Source organism: Corythoichthys intestinalis, chromosome 12, assembly GCF_030265065.1.
Source record: "Corythoichthys intestinalis isolate RoL2023-P3 chromosome 12, ASM3026506v1, whole genome shotgun sequence".
Classification (NCBI taxonomy): domain Eukaryota; kingdom Metazoa; phylum Chordata; class Actinopteri; order Syngnathiformes; family Syngnathidae; genus Corythoichthys; species Corythoichthys intestinalis.
Window position 1 is genome coordinate 13,800,614 of NC_080406.1, and position 19,914 is coordinate 13,820,527.

The window sequence follows — 19,914 nt, forward strand, 5'->3', positions numbered from 1 at the left end:
ACGCTGCTTTCTACTAATAAACGAGGCATGTTAAATGATCATAACGGGAATATGTCATCCTCTCATGTGATACATTAAAAGTGTTCAGACCAATCGGACACCCAGATTTCCATCCTCTGTGTCAAGCAGCTGAACAGGACAGGGTTTTTTAAAAGTAATTAGTTGTTTTTTAAAGTAAATAAATAAAAATAAAATAATGCGAGCTGATTGTTTACCTGACCTTGACTTCCTTGTGTCTCACAAATGCATGTTTTGCCTGTAAAGAATGAAGTAAAAATGTTTGTCACAAAGCATTTGACAATTCACGTTTATTTCTATAATCTGTAAACATTTTAGTCTTGAATTTAAGTGGTGTATATATATATATATATATGTACATATATGTATATACTTGCCTGCTGATGAGACTATTTCCAATCGCTGGTTGTCATATTAACATTCTAGTTTGAAAATAATTTTAGATGACACAAACGACAGAAAGGAAAATAGAGTGTTAAAGGACATTCATTTGCTGAGATTGTTTTCATTCACTTAATTCATGAGCCCAAATAAAAACGGACAGGATAAAATATAGACTCAGCTCATGACTCATGATTCAGTAAATGCAGTTGAACTTCAGGGGGCAGTAAAATGCCTCGCATGTTCACCATCCAGTCAATGATTAGTGAATTAAAATGGCTAAAAACACTAAATGCAAAGCTACTCTATTTCGCCACCAAGTGAAAAACATAAAACAAATCACATCCTTGTTGTCTTCGGGTTTTTGGCAGGATGTTTTGTCATAATGTTGACATAGCGTCAATGTGTTGCAAACCTCGAGAAACACAACTCACAACTAAGTAAACTGAAGGAGGGTGTGATTGCTGAAGACAACCTAAAAACTATACAACAGGTATTCACATGATAGAATACAAAGTATTTTTACAACTAAAGGTTGGTTAATCATGACTATAGCTTAATCAATCTTTAGTCAACTGTCCATTCAGAGCTCCTCACATGAATGTAGACGTTATATCAGACGTGACCGAAGACCTGCTTGTCCTAGAGACTGACGTCCTTTCCAGGACGCCAGCCTTCCTCATCAGCTGTTGCAACCTCCTTCTGAACTTCTCTCCCACAAATGCGTACAACACCGGATTGACGCAACTGTGCAGGAGTCCCAGGCTGTGAGTGGCCACCAAGGCCTGATCCACAGCCGTCCGAGCAGGGCACCTGTACTGCACTATTTTCGCCCGGAAGAAGGTGTCTGTCATCACCGTGAAGTGGTATGGTGTCCAGCAGAGAAGAAATGCCACCACCACAAACACGATCACCCTCATGGCCCGCTGCCTCTGGAATCCACCACGTACGTGGAGGAGGCGATGGATGGTGACACCGTAGCAGAGCAACATGATGGCCAGAGGGATGAGGAAACCGAGGGTGTGGCGGAGGATTCTTGTGGCCAGGCGCCACTCATCCGCACTGCGTGGATCATAGTACTCGGCACACACCATGTGACCAGAGGATGAGAAAGATGAGTACAGGAGTCCTGGCAAAGACAGGAGAGCTCCAACGGACCAGACTGCCAAGCAGATTCCCCAGCTCACTAGCTGACGGTTTGACCGCCGGGCCTCCATTGCTCGAACAATGACCATGTAGCGGTCCATGCTGATGCAGGTCAGGAAGAGGATGCTGGTGTAGAAGCTGAGCTCTTGGACGATGGTGACTATTTTGCACAAACCATCTCCAAAGATCCATCCCTTTGAGACGGCGGTAGCCCAGAACGGAAGCGTGACTGCCAGTAGGAGGTCGGCCACAGCCAGGTGAAGGAGATACAAGTCCGAAGGGGGAAGCAGATGCTTGCTGAGACCGATTACTAGGCCCACCACCAGATTTCCAGGAATGGCCACGAGGAAGATGACGATATAAAAAATGCTGAGGAAAATTGCAGCTGCATCCGGGATGGAAAACGGGTCGCATGGTTGTGTCTCGGGGTTAAAGATGAAATCTGTGTCGTTGTACGTGAAGTTGAGTTCTTCGTACGCTGAGCCAAAGTCAAGGGTGTAGGACGAGGAGCTTAGATCTGATGGTGACATCAAGACAAAGTCAAATAAAATATCTATTCATCTATTTTCTCTACTACAGTGGGGCAAAAAAGTATTTAGTCAACCACTAATTGTGCAAGTTCTCCCACTTGAAAATATTAGAGAGGCCTGTAATTGTCAACATGGGTAAAACTCAACCATGAGAGACAGAATGTGGGGGCGGGGGAAAAACAGAAAATCACATTGTTTGATTTTTAAAGAATTTATTTGCAAATCATGGTGGAAAATAAGTATTTGGTCAATACCAAAAGTTCATCTCAATACTTTGTTATGTACCCTTTGTTGGCAATAACGGAGGCCAAACGTTTTCTGTAACTCTTCAAAAGCTTTTCACACACTGTTGCTGGTATTTTGGCCCATTCCTCCATGCAGATCTCCTCTAGAGCACTGATGTTTTGGGGCTGTCGTTGGGCAACACAGACTTTCAACTCCCTCCACAGATTTTCTATGGGGTTGAGATCTGGAGACTGGCTAGGCCACTCCAGGACCTTGAAATGCTTCTTACGAAGCCACTCCTTTGTTGCCCTGGCTGTGTGTTTGGGATCATTGTCATGCTGAAAGACCCAGCCACGTCTCATCTTCAATGCTCTTGCTGATGGAAGGAGATTTTCACTCAAAATCTCTCGATACATGGCCCCATTCATTCTTTCCATTACACAGATCAGTCATCCTGGTCCCTTAGCAGAAAAACAGCCCCAAAGCATGATGTTTCCACCCCCATGCTTCTTAGTGGGTATGGTGCAATTCAGTATTCTTTTTTCTCCAAAAACGAGAACCTGTGTTTCTACCAAAAAGTTCTATTTTGGTTTCATCTGACCATAAAACATTCTCACAGTCCTCTTCTGGATCATCCAAATGCTCTCTAGCGGACTGCAGACGGGCCTGGACGTGTACTTTCTTCAGCAGGGGGACACGTCTGGCAGTGCAGGATTTGAGTCACTGGCGGCACATTGTATTACTGATAGCAGCCTTTGTTACTGTGGTATCAGCTCTCTGTAGGTCATTCACTAGGCCCCCCCGTGTGGTTCTGGGATTTTTGCTCACCGTTCTTGTTATCATTTTGACGTCACGGGGTGAGGAGGGAGTTGAAAGTCCGTGTTGCCCAACGACAGCCCCAAAACATCACTGCTCTAGAGGAGATCTGGATGGAGGAATGGGCCAGAATACCAGCAGCAGTGTGTAAAAAGCTTGTGAAGAGTTACAGAAAACGTATGGCCTCTGTTATTGCCAACAAAGGGTACATAACAAAGTATTGAGATGAACTTTTGTAATTGACCAAATGCTTTTTTTCCACCATGATTTGCAAATAAATTCTTTAAAAATTAAACAGTGTGATTTTTTTGTTTTTTTTCCACATTCTGTCTCTCATGGTTGAGGTTTACTCATATTGACTATTACAGGCCTCTCTAATATTTTCAAGTGGGAGAACTTGCACAATTAGTGGTTGACTAAATACTTATTTGCCCCACTGTACTAGTCCACGTTACAGTTCTGTTTATTGTATTACACCATGAATTGGTCACAGGCCAATTGCAAAGAACAAGTAGATAAACAATAGTTCACATCCTCGCCTATGGACAAAATAGAAGTTGTTAATAGCTCATCTAGCAAAAGATTAGCGACACAAGAATTTCAGTCATTCACTACCACTACAGTGAATTACAGTACAATACAGTAATTGTCTTATTCTCCACAAAGAGGCTCTGACGCTACTTCAGTGTAAATTTGAAGCTTGGAAACAATTTTACTGATGCACATCCTCCTGAGATGTCAGTGATGCACCATTTTAGATACAGGAATTGGCCCAGTTTGTGAATCCTCTTAAAAGCCATACATTTCTTGGAGAAATGACTACATTTTGATAAAACCAACCTATGTTGTAACGCGGATTGCTAAAGAACGGAAACAGGTTTTTTGTTGTTGTTTTTTCTCCTCGGCAAAGAATAGTTTTTCTTACCTATGGTAGAATTTATTCATCTCGACATAATCAAAGGAAATAACTTATTGTGGTTAATAATTTTAAAAAAGCCAGCCCAAATGCTTTAAAATGTTTGGAATTTAGGGGTTAATTGCTATAGACATATCAGTCGAGAAACAAATAGCCCAGTTACATTGATGCAACCTTTTCAGATTGCCGGTTTTGCTTCGAAATTGCAATTTGAACACATAACACGCGGTATCTAAGGCTAAACATGTAAGATTGCGATACAGATTTTACATTAAGATTACAAGTTTAAAAAACATCGGACAGTGAAAAAAATGCATATGAGAACACCCTCATCTCAGTCTTCATTTAACCTAAGCTAGATACATGCAAGTCACTGATGAACCTCTCAGCCACTTTACTGTGCCACCTTTATATTATCCTAATCAAAATAGTTAGTTTTAAATTGGTGAAAATAGTCCGTTTTAAATTGCTCAAACTGCCCACAAAATATGCAATTACACTGAAGTACAGTTCTGTCCTTCAGATAAATTGTGGCCAATTATTTGCAATTTTGAGCAAAATGTGGCAACAGCTCAGGACAGCCGTTCCTTCAATTTTACACCAAAAATACATCTTTTGAAGGATTATAGATTACTGTACTTGCCAGGCATCCTGGTGGCTCCTGTGTGGCAGTTGATACGCTACATATGTAAGAAGTAATACAAGGAACAAGAACTTTGCCTTTCTTGCCACTCCTCCTATCATCACAATTGTAATTTCTGGTTTCCTCAAAGCATTTTCACTTGTGGAAATAAATCCATAGCTACAGTTGTTCAAATAACAATATGTTTGGGTAAGAAATTGTTACTTACTCATGTTTTTGTCCTCAGTTTGACTTCTCCCTGCTTAAGTGAATGGTTTTGTGGTTTGAATGAAATAGGATGGTTTGGCTTGTCTACCACGTGCATATATGTATTAAAAAAAAAAAAAAAAACTTCCTCTTTGAAATGCAGACCACATATTTTGTCATCAGATGATCACAATGTTTGGGAAAATAAAAGAGAAACCTTGTGTTCTCAAAAAGTTTCATGGATTCACTTGAAAATATACAGCCTTTTTGGTCATGCAGCGTCACCCTTGGATCAATATTATACTGTTTGGAGCTCAGTTGGACAAATAAGTGTTTACGATCAAAGACGAAGGCCTGCTTGGGCCCCAAAATGGCTTCTTTGAAACAATAAGTTATTTCTTGGCATGGGTTTACAACAGGATTGTAACAATGAAATTAACTAAAAATTTAAATGTCGAGTAAATTAGCCCCAATATACAGAGGTGGGTAAACACGTTACATTTACTTGAGTAACTTTGAGAAAAAATTACTTCTAAGTGTAATTTTAGCAAGCCATGCTTTTTACTTTTTATTTTGTTAAGAAAAAACGCTACTCTTACTCCACTACTTTGGGCGACACAAGAGTCGATACATTTTTCCTCCTTATTCTAAATATTAGATTTATAATTTTTTGCCAGCGATGCTAAGAGTAGCTCTACCAATTTTACCAATGAGACGTCGCAACAATAATCACGAGTCCATTACACCAAATAAGACTCAAGCTTGGCATTCTATGATCATGCCAGCCTGTTCGATCACGTGGTGTCTTTAAAGCACCGTAAAAAATGAAGTATTTGACATACAGCGCTGCCCTCAATATGACTTGAAAGAGCGGATAAAAACCTCTTTCCCAGTTTTTATTTGGCACCGATTGACCAAGGAAAACCGGAGATGTGATCCCTTTAATTTCATAATAGTCACCATGAAGGAACGATTCACTATTCAAACTAGGAACAATTTTTTCCACTAGAGGGCACTTGTGCTCTTTGGAAGAATGCTTTATTACTGTCTTTTTTTCTCTCGCCGAAATTCAGTTTTTCTTTCTTTTTTTTTTTTGCATTTCTTTGGCTTAATGCGATTATCTAATGAGTTAGATAAGTTTGTGCTGAGAGAAAAAAAAATACCATCGTTTAAAAAAATTAAATACAAAAAATAAGCAGTTACTCACAATGTTACTCATTACTTGAATATTCTTTTCACTGGATACTTTTTTACTGGTACTTTAGTACATTTTTTGGATGGATACTTTTACTTGAGTAATATTATTTTGAAGTAACGCTACTTTTACGTTAGTAAAAATTTTGGCTACTCTACCCACCTCTGCCAATATATAAATAAGTATCTACTACAGTACTGTACTGTACTACAGATCCATTTTTCAGACAAAATTGTGTTTTGTTAATGTGGTATTCAGAATGTACAAAGTAAATGGAAGAGAATTCCCGTTTTCATTGTTTTTTGTTTTGTTTTTTTAGTAAAACTTCTCAATGTGAAGATCTTACATAGGTAAATTTTAGTGAGACTTTTAATCAGTAAACTTTTCAGGAGTACTTAGGCATTTTCCAGGGAGCAGTGAAAAATACAACCAAGCAACTTTAAAGGTCATTTTGCAAGTTTGCCAGTATTTGGCTATTTATTTAGATAGGCAATATTTAAGGGGATTTATATTTATTTAATGCTCGTATGATTTGGGGTCCCGACCCTGCTGTCAGCAATGGGATAAATGGGTCCCTCAGGCTCCAACACTGTAAAAGTCACAAATATTGACTTCATTAAATATTCCAAAATCTCAGCAATTCAATCTTTTACAGTGGATTTATATTTACATTGTTATATGTCTAGCTCATTTTTTCACCCCCATTTGGAAAATGAGGCCACTGGCAGGCAGCTGGTGGATTCAGATCATTATATACTGGAACTTTCTGAAAAATAAAATGTAGACATCTGGGGCCCAGTGTCAACATGCAGTGAAACTGAAATACTAGCACATGATTCCGGGATGACCAGTGATGTTGAGGAAGTTTGACTGACACATCTGTGTTGACACGTGCCACACATCATATTTCCTTCCTCGCTAATCATATGCTTCTCAGATGACACCTGATCTCGACAAGCTAAAGAGATGGTCTGTGATTAATGATTATACTTTAGTTTTGGATTGTGCATTGGTAACAATAAGGTTTTTTATCCAGCGAAGTGTTGTTTCAAAACAGGACGATATAGGGAACATTTTTAAATACATTTCTTTGTGATTGTAGCACCATTACACTAGACCAGTCGTTCTTAACCTTGCCAAAAGTACCGAACCCCACAGGTTTCACATGTGGATTCACCGAACCCTTCTTCAAATTCAAAAACGATATACAGTGGGGCAAATATGTATTTAGTCAACCACTAATTGTGCAAGTTCTTCCACTTGAAAATATTAGGCCTGTAATTGTCAACATGGGTAAACCTCAATCATGAGAGACAATGTGGGAAAAAAACAAAACAAAATCACATTGTTTGATTTTTAAAGAATTTATTTGCAAATCATGGTGGAAAATAAGTATTTGGTCAATACCAAAAGTTCATCTCAATACTCTGTTATGTACCCTTTGTTGGCAATAACAGAGGTCAAACGTTTTCTGTAACTCTTCACAAGCTTTTCACACACTGTTGCTGGTATTTTGGCCCATTCCTCCATGCAGATCTCCTCTAGAGCAGTGATGTTTTGGGGCTGTCGTTGGGCAACACGGACTTTCAACTCCCTCCACAGATTTTCTATGGGGTTGAGAGCTGGAGACTGGCTAGGCCACTCCTTTGTTGCCCTGGCTGTGTGTTTGGGATCAATGTCATGCTGAAAGACCCAGCCACGTCTCATCGTCAATGCCCTTGCTGATGGAAGGAGATTTCCACTCAAAATCCCTCGATACATGGCCCCATTTATTCTTTCCTTTACACAGATCCATCGTCCTGGACCCTTTGCAGAAAAACAGCCACAAAGCACGATGTTTCCACCCCCATGCTTCACAGAGGGTATGGTGTTCTTCGGATGCAATTCAGTATTCTTTCTCTTCCAAAAATGAGAACCTGTGTTTCTACCAAAAGTTCTATTTTGGTTTCATCTGACCTTAACACATTCTCCCAGTCCTCTTCTGGATCATCCAAATGCTCTCTAGCGAACCGCAGACGGGCCTGAACGTGTACTTTCTCCAGCAGCGGGACACATCTGGCAGTGCAGGATTTGAGTCCCTGGCGGCGCATTGTGTTACTGATAGTAGCCTTTGTTACTGTGGTCCCAGCTCTCTGTAGGTCATTCACTAGGTATCCCTAGTACCGTGTGGTACTGGGATTTTTGCTCACCATTCTTGTTATCAGTTTGACACCACGGGTTGAGATCTTGCATGGAGCCCTAGATAGAGGGAGATTATCAGTGGTCTTGTATGTCTTCCATTTTCTCATAATTGCTCCCACAGTTGTTTTCTTTACACCAAGCATTTTACCTATTGCAGATTCAGTCTTCCCAGCCTGGTGCAGGTCTACAATTTTGTCTGTGGTGTCGTTCGACAGCTCTTTGATCTTGGCCATAGTGGAGTTTGGAGTGTGACTGACTGAACTTGTGGACAGGTGTCTTTTATACCGATAATGAGTTAAAACCCGTGCCATTAATACAGGTAACGAGTGGAGCCTCGTTAGACCTCGTTAGAAGAAGTTAGACCTCTTTGACAGCCAGAAATCTTGTTTGTAGGTGACCAAATACTTATTTTCCACTCTGATTTGGAAATAAACTCTTTAAAAATCAAACAATGTGATTTTTTTCCCCCACATTGTCTCTCATGGTTGAGGTTTACCCATGTTGACAATTACAGGCCTCTCTAATGTCTTCAAGTGGGAGAACTTGCACAATTAGTGGTTGACTAAATACTTATTTGCCCCACTGCATTTACCTAGCAAGCTAATAATTTAGCAAATTCCCCTTCAAAATTCTTTTTGACAGCATGTTTTATAAACAGGTCAAAATTTGAGACCACGCTTCCCACTGGTCTGTTGTATTCCCTCATACCAAGTGTGAGTCAACCTTCCACTGAGCAGACCAGTTCCTCCTCCCATCAGATTATGGACTAACAGTTAAAAGTAATGGATTAAGACGGTAAATTGGGAGCAAAGCAGTCCAAAACCTTGTCTAAAAAGCCACTTTGGCTGGATTTAATCTGCGTACGAAAATCTGGCTCTGCGTTTTTCGCCGAACCCCGGGGTTCGAGCGAACCCAGGCTAAGAACCACTGCACTAGACACTTGGGTGATTAAAACTAGAGTGGGCTAACAGGGTAAATCCAGCCTTAATTCATGGACTGCGATAGATGTCAAAACCATTTGAACAGAGCAGGGTGACAGTGATCACGCACCCAGTTCAAATGGAACAGATGTCTATTGCCCTCAATGGCAGTCTAGAAGGCAATTCAAACCCTTCTGCACCTGCTCACACCTTCCTACACTCAAAAAATTGCTAAAAACCCACCTTTTAAAACTGGCTTTCAAGTTAAAAATTTTTATCGGTGGTTTTATTCTGCTTATATCGTTTGCTCGTTTAACTGTAAAGTATCTTTGACAATGTCCACACATAGGACTTTTTAAAAACAAGCATTTTGTCCCATCCAGCAAGAGAAAACCCCCACACCATTACATATTTCTTGATGTGCTTTCAAGCACAGAATGACAAGAAGTAAAACGGTTTAACGATCGTATATTGCGTCTCGCCCTTGCCTTGTGAGATGTTCGTGAACCGTTAGCATGTTAGCACGGGTCACTGACGGGCGTGGTCGCTTATGTGTTTATATATGTGCATTATATAAGTCTTTAATACATTCGTGATGTATAGGTGACATTTTAAGATTCCAAATCTTGCATAACCGGAATACCTGAATGTAAACAAGGCGTCGCACATACGTTTGAACATTTTGTCGTCGCAGTTATATTTCGACTGTTAAAACTTAAAACTTCATTTTTAATGTGCACAAGATGACACATCAAACGCAGATTCCGCAAATATTCACTTTTTTAAAAACTAATTTTTAATGGCCAAAATGTGCATCGGTGTGTGGATAGACCAAATTTTGAGATAACCTGTTACGTGTGGCCTTTGAGCATCTTTAAAAGTGCTCCAAAATGAATTCTATTATATTAAAAGTGCATCGGTCTGTGGGAGAAAAAATGAGGCAACGCCAGGCAAGCGTCAATGTGTGAGGTGCTTGGTGCAACCAAAGGATATGGAGAAATGATGGAGCAACACATTGCTTAAACTAGTTTGCTCTGTACATGTGAGGGGCTTCAACAGGAAGCAAATGTGTGCATTAGGTGGTTGGGGTCAATTGGAGAAGAACATTTTTATTTCTGATGTAAAATTTATTTGGTTAACTTCTGTCACCAAGCTTGAAGTGGTCCCACTTTAAAGATGGTACAATCGTGGCAAATGAGAAAATTAGTTTTGAAGGGGCGGTAGAGCTCTACTAAATCAACCTGCACTATATAAAAATCAAAAAGTTTGGTTATGTGGTCATTGAGGGGACATTTACAAAAACTGGTTCCTTGATGACAAACATTTTCCTCACTTTGAAAATAAGAGAAGAAAGTGCACCGAGTGTTCAAGTAGTATATAATATGCTGGAATTTTACAGGGATTGTGGGGTGTTACGATAACAGAAGGTTCCTAAAGGACGAGTTCAGCACTGCAACTGCAAAATTCCAAGTAATTAAAGACACAATCTCATCTGTAATCTTCAAGAACAATGCAGCTACTCTACATGTGACTGTGATAGCAGCCGATATCAAATTGAATTCAAGTGAGGTGAAAAGGGGGAATGATGTTGAGAGTCTAGCCCAACTCTTTTCATCTTTTGGCACGTCGCGGGTCCCTGCCGTTGCTAATGTTAATTGACGACTTGGCGGCAGCAGACGGGGGTCCGGAGGCGGGAGTCTGAGTCGCTCCATTGCCCGGAGACCGGCCGTTTGGCCGCCCGAAAGCAGAGTCGCGAGCCCCACCCGGTGCGGGGCCACTGCCACTGCTGTTGTTGTTATTGGTGGAAAACGGAGCCATGGAGCCGTTACCTGGGGAGAGAGAGTGCACATGAGATGTTTTTCCCCCTGACAAATATGTCCATGTTAATGTGAGTCTTTACTGAGATGCTACAGCAAGCTGCAAAAGCATTCAGTAGTTTTTGTGGGTGGAAAAAATATATATTATACACAAAGTCTCCTTTAAGACGTGAAAAAAAAATTTTTTTTTTTTTTGCTGCATTAATAAGAATGTTGAAGTCATACCATATTTTCTGGACTATAAATCACACTTTTTACATCGTTTGGCTGGGACTTACTCAGGAGCAAAAAAAATTTTTTTTTTTTTTTTTTTTTTTTTTTTAAATTCTGACAGCCATGAAATTTCTGGATGACTATACCCTTATCAACAACAAACTTGATATTATACTTTAACAATTGTCCATTATTAGTTATTACTTTAACATATCTTTTTGTTGGTTTCTGATTTTAAATTGCTCCCCCAAAATGTGATTAGTATTGTAGTGTGACCTCTTTTTTATCATTTTCATTGTGCATTCTTTGGCAGGTGCGACTTATAGTCCAAATAATACGGTACGCAGACGAAATAATTTAACGCTTACCTGGGGCAGAGGATGTACCTGAATTTTGATTGGGTGGAGAGTTTCCCCTCTGATTTTGGTCAGGTTTGCCCTGTTGACCAAAGACAAATACAAACTTATTTTTTGGGGGCACACGTGAAAGATCCAGGATGAGTCTCATACTCAACATGTTCTAAGTGGACAATAAATAACTACAGTATACTTAAATACATAAAATAAATAAATGACAACCACTTACAGACTTGTTTTGCTGGTTTGTTTGAGCGAGCAGCTCAGGATTTGCCTCACTAAAATTGGGCACTTCTGAATACACCATGCAAAATCTGTCAAGGGTAATAGAAATATGTTTAAATTTCACATTCAAATTCATCTATGAAAGACAAGTCTCCAAAAGTGCTTCTCAAAAAAATAGCATATTGTGATAAAGTTCATTATTTTCTATAATGTACTGATAAACATTAGACTTTCATATATTTTAGATTCATTACACACAACTGAAGTAGTTCAGGCCTTTTATAGTTGTAATATAGATGATTTTAGCAAAAAAGTCAAGAAAAAACCAAAATCCCCATCTCAAAAAATTAGCATATCATGAAAAGGTACTCTAAAAGAAGCTACTTACTTAATCATCTGAATCAACGAATTAACTCAAAACCCCTGCGAAACATTCCTGAGGCTTGGAATGACCAGCCTGGTTCATTACTCAAAACCGCAATCATGGGCATGACTGCCGACCTGACTGCTGTCCAGAAGGCCATCATTGACACCCTCAAGCAAGAGGCTAAGGCACAGAATGAAATTTCTGAACAAATAGGCTGTTCCCAGAGTGCTGTATCAAGGCACCTCAGTGGGAAGGAAAAAGTGTGGTAGGAAATGCTGCAGAACAAGATGAGGTGACCGCACCCTGAGAAAGACTGTGGAGAAGGGCAGATTCCAGACCTTGGGGGACCCGTTAAAACAGCGGACTGAGTCTGGAGTAGAAATATCCAGAGCCAACGTGCACAGGTGTGTGCTGGAAATGGGCTACAGGTGCCGCATTCCCTAGGTCCAGCCACTTTTGAACCTGAAACAGCGGCAGAAGCGCCTGACCTGGGCTACAGAGTAGCAGCACTGGACTGTTGCTCAGTGGTTCAAAGTACTTTTTTTCAGATGAAAGCAAATTTTGCATGTCGTTCGGAAATCAAGGTGCCAGAGTTTGGAGGAAGACTGGGGAGAAGGAAATGCCAAAATGCCTGAAGTCCAGTGTCAAGTACCCACAGTCAGTGATGGTCTGGGGTGCCATGTCAGCTGCTGGTGTTGGTCTACTGTGTTTTATCAAGGGCCGGGTCAATGCAGCTAGCTATCAGGAGATTTTGGAGCACTTCATGCTTCCATCTGCTGAAAAGTTTTATGGAGATGAAGATTTCATTTTTCAGCACGACCTGGCACCTGCTCACATTGCCAAAACCACTGGTAAATGGTTTACTGACCATGGCATTACTGTGCTCAATTGGCCTGCCAACTCTCCTGACCTGAACCCCATAGAGAATCTGTGGGATATTGTGAAGAGGAAGCTGAGAGACACCAGACCCAACACTGTGAATTAGCTTAAGGGCGCTATCAAAGCATCCTGGGCCACCATAACACCTCAGCAGTGCCACAGGCTGATTGCCTCCATGCCACGCCGAATTGAAGCAGTCATTTCTGCAAAAGGATTCCCGACCAAGTATTGAGTGCATAGCTGATATAATTAATTGAAGGTTGACTTTTTTTTGTAATAAACACTTTTTTTGTATTAGTCGGATGAAATATGCTAATTTTTTGAGATAGGAATTTGTTTTTTTTTCTGGTTTTGCTTGACTTTTTTGCCAAAATCATCAATATTAAAACAATAACAGGCTTGAACTACTTCAGTTGTGTGTAATGAATCTAAAATATATGAAAGTCTAATGTTTATCAGTACATTACAGAAAATAATGAACTTTATCACATTATGCTAATTTTTTTTAGAAGGACTAGCACTGAGAATCAGGAATCAAAATTAATTTAAAACAAATCTTGTGTGTGCTTTAGTATAAAATTATATTTACAACTGCATATGTAGACTGTAGTGAGAAAAGAAAGAATTTATAGAAAAATAAAAAACAGTTTAAAAAAAGTCTCGTAAACAGCAATACCAACACACCTTCAGAACAGGGAGTCAATTAGTCAATACTCACTCGCCAATCTTCTGCAAATCTCCACCTCTGCCAGTGTAAAGTGTCAGGCAACCTTTCCATATTGACGCATACCTAAACACAAAAGTCATGTTTAAATCCCATAGAAAAGAAAATAGAACTTAGACATTTTTTTCTTTAGTTCATTTTCACTCCCTGGCATCTAACCTGTATGGGCCCAAGCTTACCCTCTGGTGAGTTTAATAATGTCACCAGGCTGAATGAGACTTCCCAGCTCATCCCAAACAGAGATGGCGATGCTGCCGCTTTTATCTGCCACCTTACAGGAACGCACTTCATGACCGTCTTTCGTCTTGGTCACTCGTCCTAGTTTAAGAAAAACCACGAGGGTTTACCTTTTCAAATTCATGACAAAAATGTATTGATTTACTTTAAATACATAGAGTTACTAAATGTCATTGTGAGGTTACAATCGCTGACAGGCCCTTATTAGTACTCAGTGGAAACCAATGAGTTAATTTATGATAAACGTAAATGCCAGTAGAACAGGAAGGTTGTTGATGTGTTTCCTTAATTTCAGTGTTGTAAGTTACAGTACATCAAAGTTACCTGGTGGTCAAAGTAAAAACAGCTAATATTTTAAAGAAACTCTGGTTTGTCTCACCAATGAGTTAATATGTAACAAAATTATGACAGATTACACTGAGGTGTTAGAATGTTTTCAAATGGCACACTCAGTCACCACTGAATTTCATCAATTGACTGTATTAAAATTTTTATATATGTCGGAAAACACAGACAATACTGAAAAAGCAGTTTCTGCTCTTGCACCCCTCTTTAAAATAAACTGCTGTATTTCAAGCCAAAAGAACTGTTGTGTTTGATAGAATAATGTCTATATGCTGCCATAGTAGATTCATGACACATTAAGCCCCTGAACTATTTTTGTTTTTACCCTGGAGACCCCCGTTTAGATGACGTGCAACCGCTTTTGTTTCAACCCAGCCATAAAAAGTATTCCATCGCGTATTTTAAACTTTTAAACAAATTACATCACCATGAAAAAAATAGTGTCTGTAATTAAGTCACGGATATCTACCTCTACCTCTTAATTCTATTTTTTTTTTTTTTTTTTTACTGTCGCATTTTCCCTATATTAAAGATGACAATTGATCCAGGCAAAGAAAATTTGAAAAAAAAAATGTTTTAAAGGGTAAATATATGAAAAAGAAAATCTCGACCACTTGATGTCTGCGATTTCTGCATCACGACCCTTGTTATGTTACCATGTTTCACCTATAAAATCCCCAAAAAATCTGGCTGTGGCCATTCACAGCTGAGTCTTGACACTCGGCGATACATGCTACATGGAGTTTTTGGATCGAAGAGAGGTAAGTACGTGATAATATCTCGTTAAAACCATGGAGTCTTTAATTATGCTCTCACCTCCAGTTAGGGTTTTGCTGTTTAAATTTGTTTTTTTTTTTTTTTTTAAATGCACTCCTGTTCAAAAATTTCCTTCCCCTCGAAAATTGAGATTTTAAGCTTTCCATTGATTTATCACACATACATAAAGACCCTACTCACCAACGTCACAAAATGACGTGTCGCTGTATCCGGCCGCCATATTGTCCATCATTGTTTAGCCCTATTCTCAATGGTTTCAATTAGTCGTGCAATTTATAGAGCAATTCATGGAAGCCCCGGTGTTATCTGACACTGTAAACTCATTGGATGCGTTGCATATAAAGGCGTTGTGTGGAAAAGCTTCAGTTTATCCATTCGCCAGATCCATATTTGATGCCTAAATCGATGTTTTTCGACCTGCTGTCTTTGCTGTCTCTGCCTGACATCTGCTACCCTGATATCTACAACTACAGTGCCTTGCAAAAGTATTCGGCCCTCTTGAATCTTGCAACCTTTCGCCACATTTCAGATTTCAAACATAAAGATATGAAATTTAATTTTTTTGTCAAGAATCAACAACAAGTGGGACACAATCGTGAAGTGGAACAACATTTATTGGATAATTTAAACTTTTTTAACAAATAAAAAACTGAAAAGTAGGGCGTGCAATATTATTCGTCCCCTTTACTTTCACTGCAGCAAACTCACTCCAGAAGTTCAGTGAGGATCTCTGAATGATCCAATGTTGTCCTAAATGACCGATGATGATAAATAGAATCCAACTGTGTGTAATCAAGTCTCCGTATAAATGCACCTGCTCTGTGATAGTCTCAGGGTTCTGTTTAAAGTGCATAGAGCATTATGAAAACCAAGGAACACACCAGGCAGGTCCGAGATACTGTTGTGGAGAAGTTTAAAGCCGGATTTGGATACAAAAAGATTTCCCAAGCTTTAAACATCTCAAAGAGCACTGTGCAAGCCATCATATTGAAATGGAAGGAGCATCAGTCCACTGCAAATCTACCAAGACCCAGCCGTCCTTCCAAACTTTCTTCTCAAACAAGGAGAAAACTGATCAGAGATGCAGCCAAGAGGCCCATGATCACTCTGGATGAACTGCAGAGATCTACAGCTGAGGTGGGAGAGTCTGTCCATAGGACAACAATCATTCGTACACTGCACAAATCTGGCCTTTATGGAAGAGTGGCAAGAAGAAAGCCATTTCTCAAAGATATCCATAAAAAGTCTCGTTTAAAGTTTGCCACAAGCCACCTTGGAGACACACCAAACATGTGGAAGAAGGTGCTCTGGTCAGATGAAACCAAAATTGAACTTTTTGGCCACAATGCAAAACGATATGTTTGGCGTAAAAGCAACACAGCTCATCACCCTGAACACACCATCCCCACTGTCAAACATGGTGGTGGCAGCATCATGGTTTGGGCCTGCTTTTCTTCAGCAGGGACAGGGAAGATGGTTAAAATTGACGGGAAGATGGATGCAGCCAAATACAGGAACATTCTGGAAGAAAACCTGTTGGTATCTGCACAAGACCTGACACTGGGACGTAGATTTATCTTCCAACAGGACAATGATCCAAAACATAAAGCCAAATCTACAATGGAATGGTTCAAAAATAAACGTATCCAGGTGTTAGAATTGCCAAGTCAAAGTCCAGACCTGAATCCAATCGAGAATCTGTGGAAAGAGCTGAAGACTGCTGAACACTCTCCATCCAACCTCACTGAGCTCGAGCTGTTTTGCAAAGAAGAATGGGCAAGAATGTCAGTCTCTGGATGTGCAAAACTGATAGAAACATACCCCAAGCGACTTGCAGCTGTAATTGGAGCAAAAGGTGGCGCTACAAAGTATTAACGCAAGGGGGCCGAATAATATTGCACGCCCCACTTTTCAGTTTTTTATTTGTTAAAAAAGTTTAAATTATCCAATAAATTTTGTTCCACTTCACGATTGTGTCCCGCTTGTTGTTGATTGACAAAAAATTAAAATTTTATATCTTTATGTTTGAAGCCTGAAATGTGGCGAAAGGTTGCAAGGTTCAAGGGGGCCGAATACTTTTGCAAGGCACTGTATCTTGTCCACAGAAACTCAGCCTATTCTCAACCTTTGAAAACTTTAAGAGCAGCACTCTAAGCAACATTACCCCGTGTGACCCTTTACTTCCAATTTTTATAAAATGGCGACAATCAATAAAATAAAATAAAAAAAAGTTGACTGCGACGCATCAAGGATAGGTGTCTATTGGACTATTTCTTCAATAAAATACACAACTGTGTCTGCCTCATTTGCAAAGAGACAGTCGCGGAAGATACGCAACGAGAAATTAAAGCAACTTGAAGCCAATTTAATTTCACAGCAGCAGTATTTCGCAAGAGCCAGAGGGTCGAAAGAGAACGCCACAAAGGCGAGATTGTTGAAATTATGAATTAAAAAAAAAATAATAATAAAGCAAATGTGACACACAGAAAGGCTTGCTAAAATTTCTTTAAATGTATTGTTCTACGTAAATCAGCCCAGGTAGCCCCCCACATTTTTACCACACCAAATCTGGCCCCCTTTGCAAAAAGTTTGGACACCCCTGTTTAACCGATGATCCGTAGACGAGGCCAGCTTCTTTCACTTGTTACCAGCTAAATATGATTCAAAAAATAAAGATGGTGGAAGAAATAAGCATCTTGAATTTGAAACGGTATGTTGTCGGCGATTAGCCTAGCAATGATCTTAATTGTGGTTGTCAGCCCAAAACCCTCTAAATATATATTAAATGCATCTTACCAGATATAAAATGACTACTACATAATCTGTGGTAATCGTTTGGAGCCCAGTTTTCTCGTCAAATTGCAGCAGTCCATCTCGCTCTCCTCTCCAGGTCTCTCGGAATACGGTAGAAATTCAAGTCTCTTCGTCTATCTTCTCTGCTATCGCAACCGACCGCCACACACGCCTTCACCATTTTGATGATTAATGTTAACTAGCAGAAAAACACGACATAATAGGAGGAATTTACGTAGCGGTAATGCATCAACACGACGAGTTGACGGACAATATGGCGTGGGGGCGTGGTTGTGACGTCATGTGAGTAGGGTCTATAGGACAATTTTTAAATTTGGCCAAATTGGGGGTCTCAGAGCTGAACTTCAAGTCACCTGAGTGTTTTCCGCCATACATATACATATATATTATTCATTCATTCATTTTCCAAGCCAAGCCACTTGATAAAAAAACATATTGATACAACCTATTCAGCTTAAGTGTCCATTTATTAAATTTTGTCACGTTGCTGGTTCCAGCCTTACTTGCCGGTTTTCTTTCACTTTCATGTTTGACCAGAAGTGTTGTCAGTACAAATATTTACTTTAACTTATGTATAGGCAATTACAGTAACAAAGGTTAATAACAAAGCAGAAAAACACTCGTTATGGCCGCCAATAACTTAAATTCATTCGCTACCATGGACAACAATAGACGTCCAATTCATTTAAACTGGAAGGACTAGCTGTGAATGTTCATGTTTCAGTTCCATTAAAGGTGGCTGCGTCTCACAGTGAAAATAGTTTGGACGTCAACCACCGTCAACGGCAGCCAATTAGTTAACTGAGCCACGTCGTGCAAAACACACACACACACACAAAACGTGCCTGTACCTTTAAGAGCACACGCGGTCCGGGAAAAGGACATTCAAGAGCCAAAGTGCTGGCTAACACTTACCTATTTCCAAAACGATGAATACAATATTGAGGTTTTTCAAGCCGGGCTTGACGTCTTTAATCAAGAACACCGCTTCTGTCGAGGGTGCTGCCATTGTCTGCGTCGATGCCACCCAACCATCCACCCACCATTCAAGGCTAGCCTAGCATGTTAGCTTGGACAAAAACGCCTTCAGCACTCGCTTATAGACGCAGTTTCGAGTAATACCACAAAGCACACACGTTTGTTCACAAATGAAAAGCTAAATTCAAAAAGTATCTATCAACACATGAGTTTTAAGCACTTCAAATGGAACTACCGGTCTGGAAAATCCCGAGTCTGGACTCACAATTTTTTTGACGTTTAAGCTTGTGATATGCTTTTAATCATTTTTAAGCGTCTCCCTTTATGTGAATATGTATGTAAAAACTAAAATAAAAATTGAACACTGACCGACCGCATTTCCTTTGTGTTGCCTTTTCAGAATGACATTGTTAGCGTCGCGACGGTGTTGTCGTGTTAAAATAGTGAGTCTAACGAAAGTGTGTGTCTCTATAAACGAGTAACCGGTTAAAGTTAGTAGTAGTTCGAATACATAGCCTCAGTAAGTTTGCTTATCTATTCAAATGTCAAAAACACGCAATTGGACAGCTAAGTAAGTTTTAGACAGCCACAGACATCCATGCTTCCACTATGCCTCAGGATGTACGTCACACAATGCAGCCGGTTTGGTTTTATATACTGCGGACAGTTCCATTTTCCGCTTTTCAGAGGGGTCTAAATTGCGAATTTTTTTTTTTTTTTTTATTTTAACAAAACCCTTGTCGTTTACGACAAATAACTTAGATCACAAAGGAAACACATTTTTTAACAGCGCCAACATGCATCCATATCACAAGATTGTGTTTGTAAGAAATCACGAATGTCGTTTTTAGGAAATGATTTCCGCATGGCAAATCTCACTACATAGGACTTGAAGAGAATGCCACCGGCCGCTAGGGAGCAGTGTCTTCATGTAATAACGTTGCGAATAGGGGGAGAATGAGTAGTTGAATGAGAAGTTTATGCTGTTGCATTGTATTATTCGTGCGCCACGCATATTTCTGTAA

General features: G+C 39.8%; 2 protein-coding genes across 3 annotated transcripts; both read right to left on the reverse strand.

Annotated features, from left to right (window-relative positions):
* Positions 1 to 284: 284 nt before the first annotated feature.
* LOC130927126 (C-X-C chemokine receptor type 2-like) lies at positions 285 to 6,373 on the reverse strand. Its single transcript, XM_057852704.1, has 2 exons — positions 4,884 to 6,373; positions 285 to 2,062 (listed from the first exon to the last, which is right to left on the reverse strand). Exons 1-2 carry the CDS (start codon positions 4,885 to 4,887, stop codon positions 993 to 995), a joined length of 1,074 nt encoding a protein of 357 aa, XP_057708687.1. The 5' UTR covers positions 4,888 to 6,373; the 3' UTR covers positions 285 to 992.
* A 3,890-nt stretch (positions 6,374 to 10,263) lies between these two features.
* On the reverse strand, positions 10,264 to 19,536 carry nabp1a (nucleic acid binding protein 1a). Of its 2 annotated transcripts, none has more exons than XM_057853490.1 (6): positions 18,827 to 19,536; positions 13,918 to 14,056; positions 13,733 to 13,804; positions 11,773 to 11,857; positions 11,574 to 11,625; positions 10,264 to 10,986 (listed from the first exon to the last, which is right to left on the reverse strand). In XM_057853490.1, exons 1-6 carry the CDS (start codon positions 18,918 to 18,920, stop codon positions 10,769 to 10,771), a joined length of 660 nt encoding a protein of 219 aa, XP_057709473.1. In that variant the 5' UTR covers positions 18,921 to 19,536; the 3' UTR covers positions 10,264 to 10,768. The 2 variants fall into 2 exon arrangements, with proteins under 2 accessions (XP_057709473.1, XP_057709471.1); XM_057853488.1 differs by having other exon boundaries at positions 11,556 to 11,625; positions 18,827 to 19,535.
* Between the last annotated feature and the right edge of the window lie 378 nt (positions 19,537 to 19,914).

Excerpts from the sequence above, each read along its gene's own strand:
- nabp1a (XM_057853488.1), bottom strand. The coding sequence starts at position 18,920 with ATGGCAGCACCCTCGACAGAAGCGGTGTTCTTGATTAAAGACGTCAAG. Across the intron at positions 13,805-13,917 it reads ATTATTAAACTCACCAGAGG|GTATGCGTCAATATGGAAAG; the intron begins GTAAGCTTGGGC and ends TTTTGTGTTTAG. Across the intron at positions 11,626-11,772 it reads CAAACCAGCAAAACAAGTCT|GGCAAACCTGACCAAAATCA; the intron begins GTAAGTGGTTGT and ends TTTGGTCAACAG.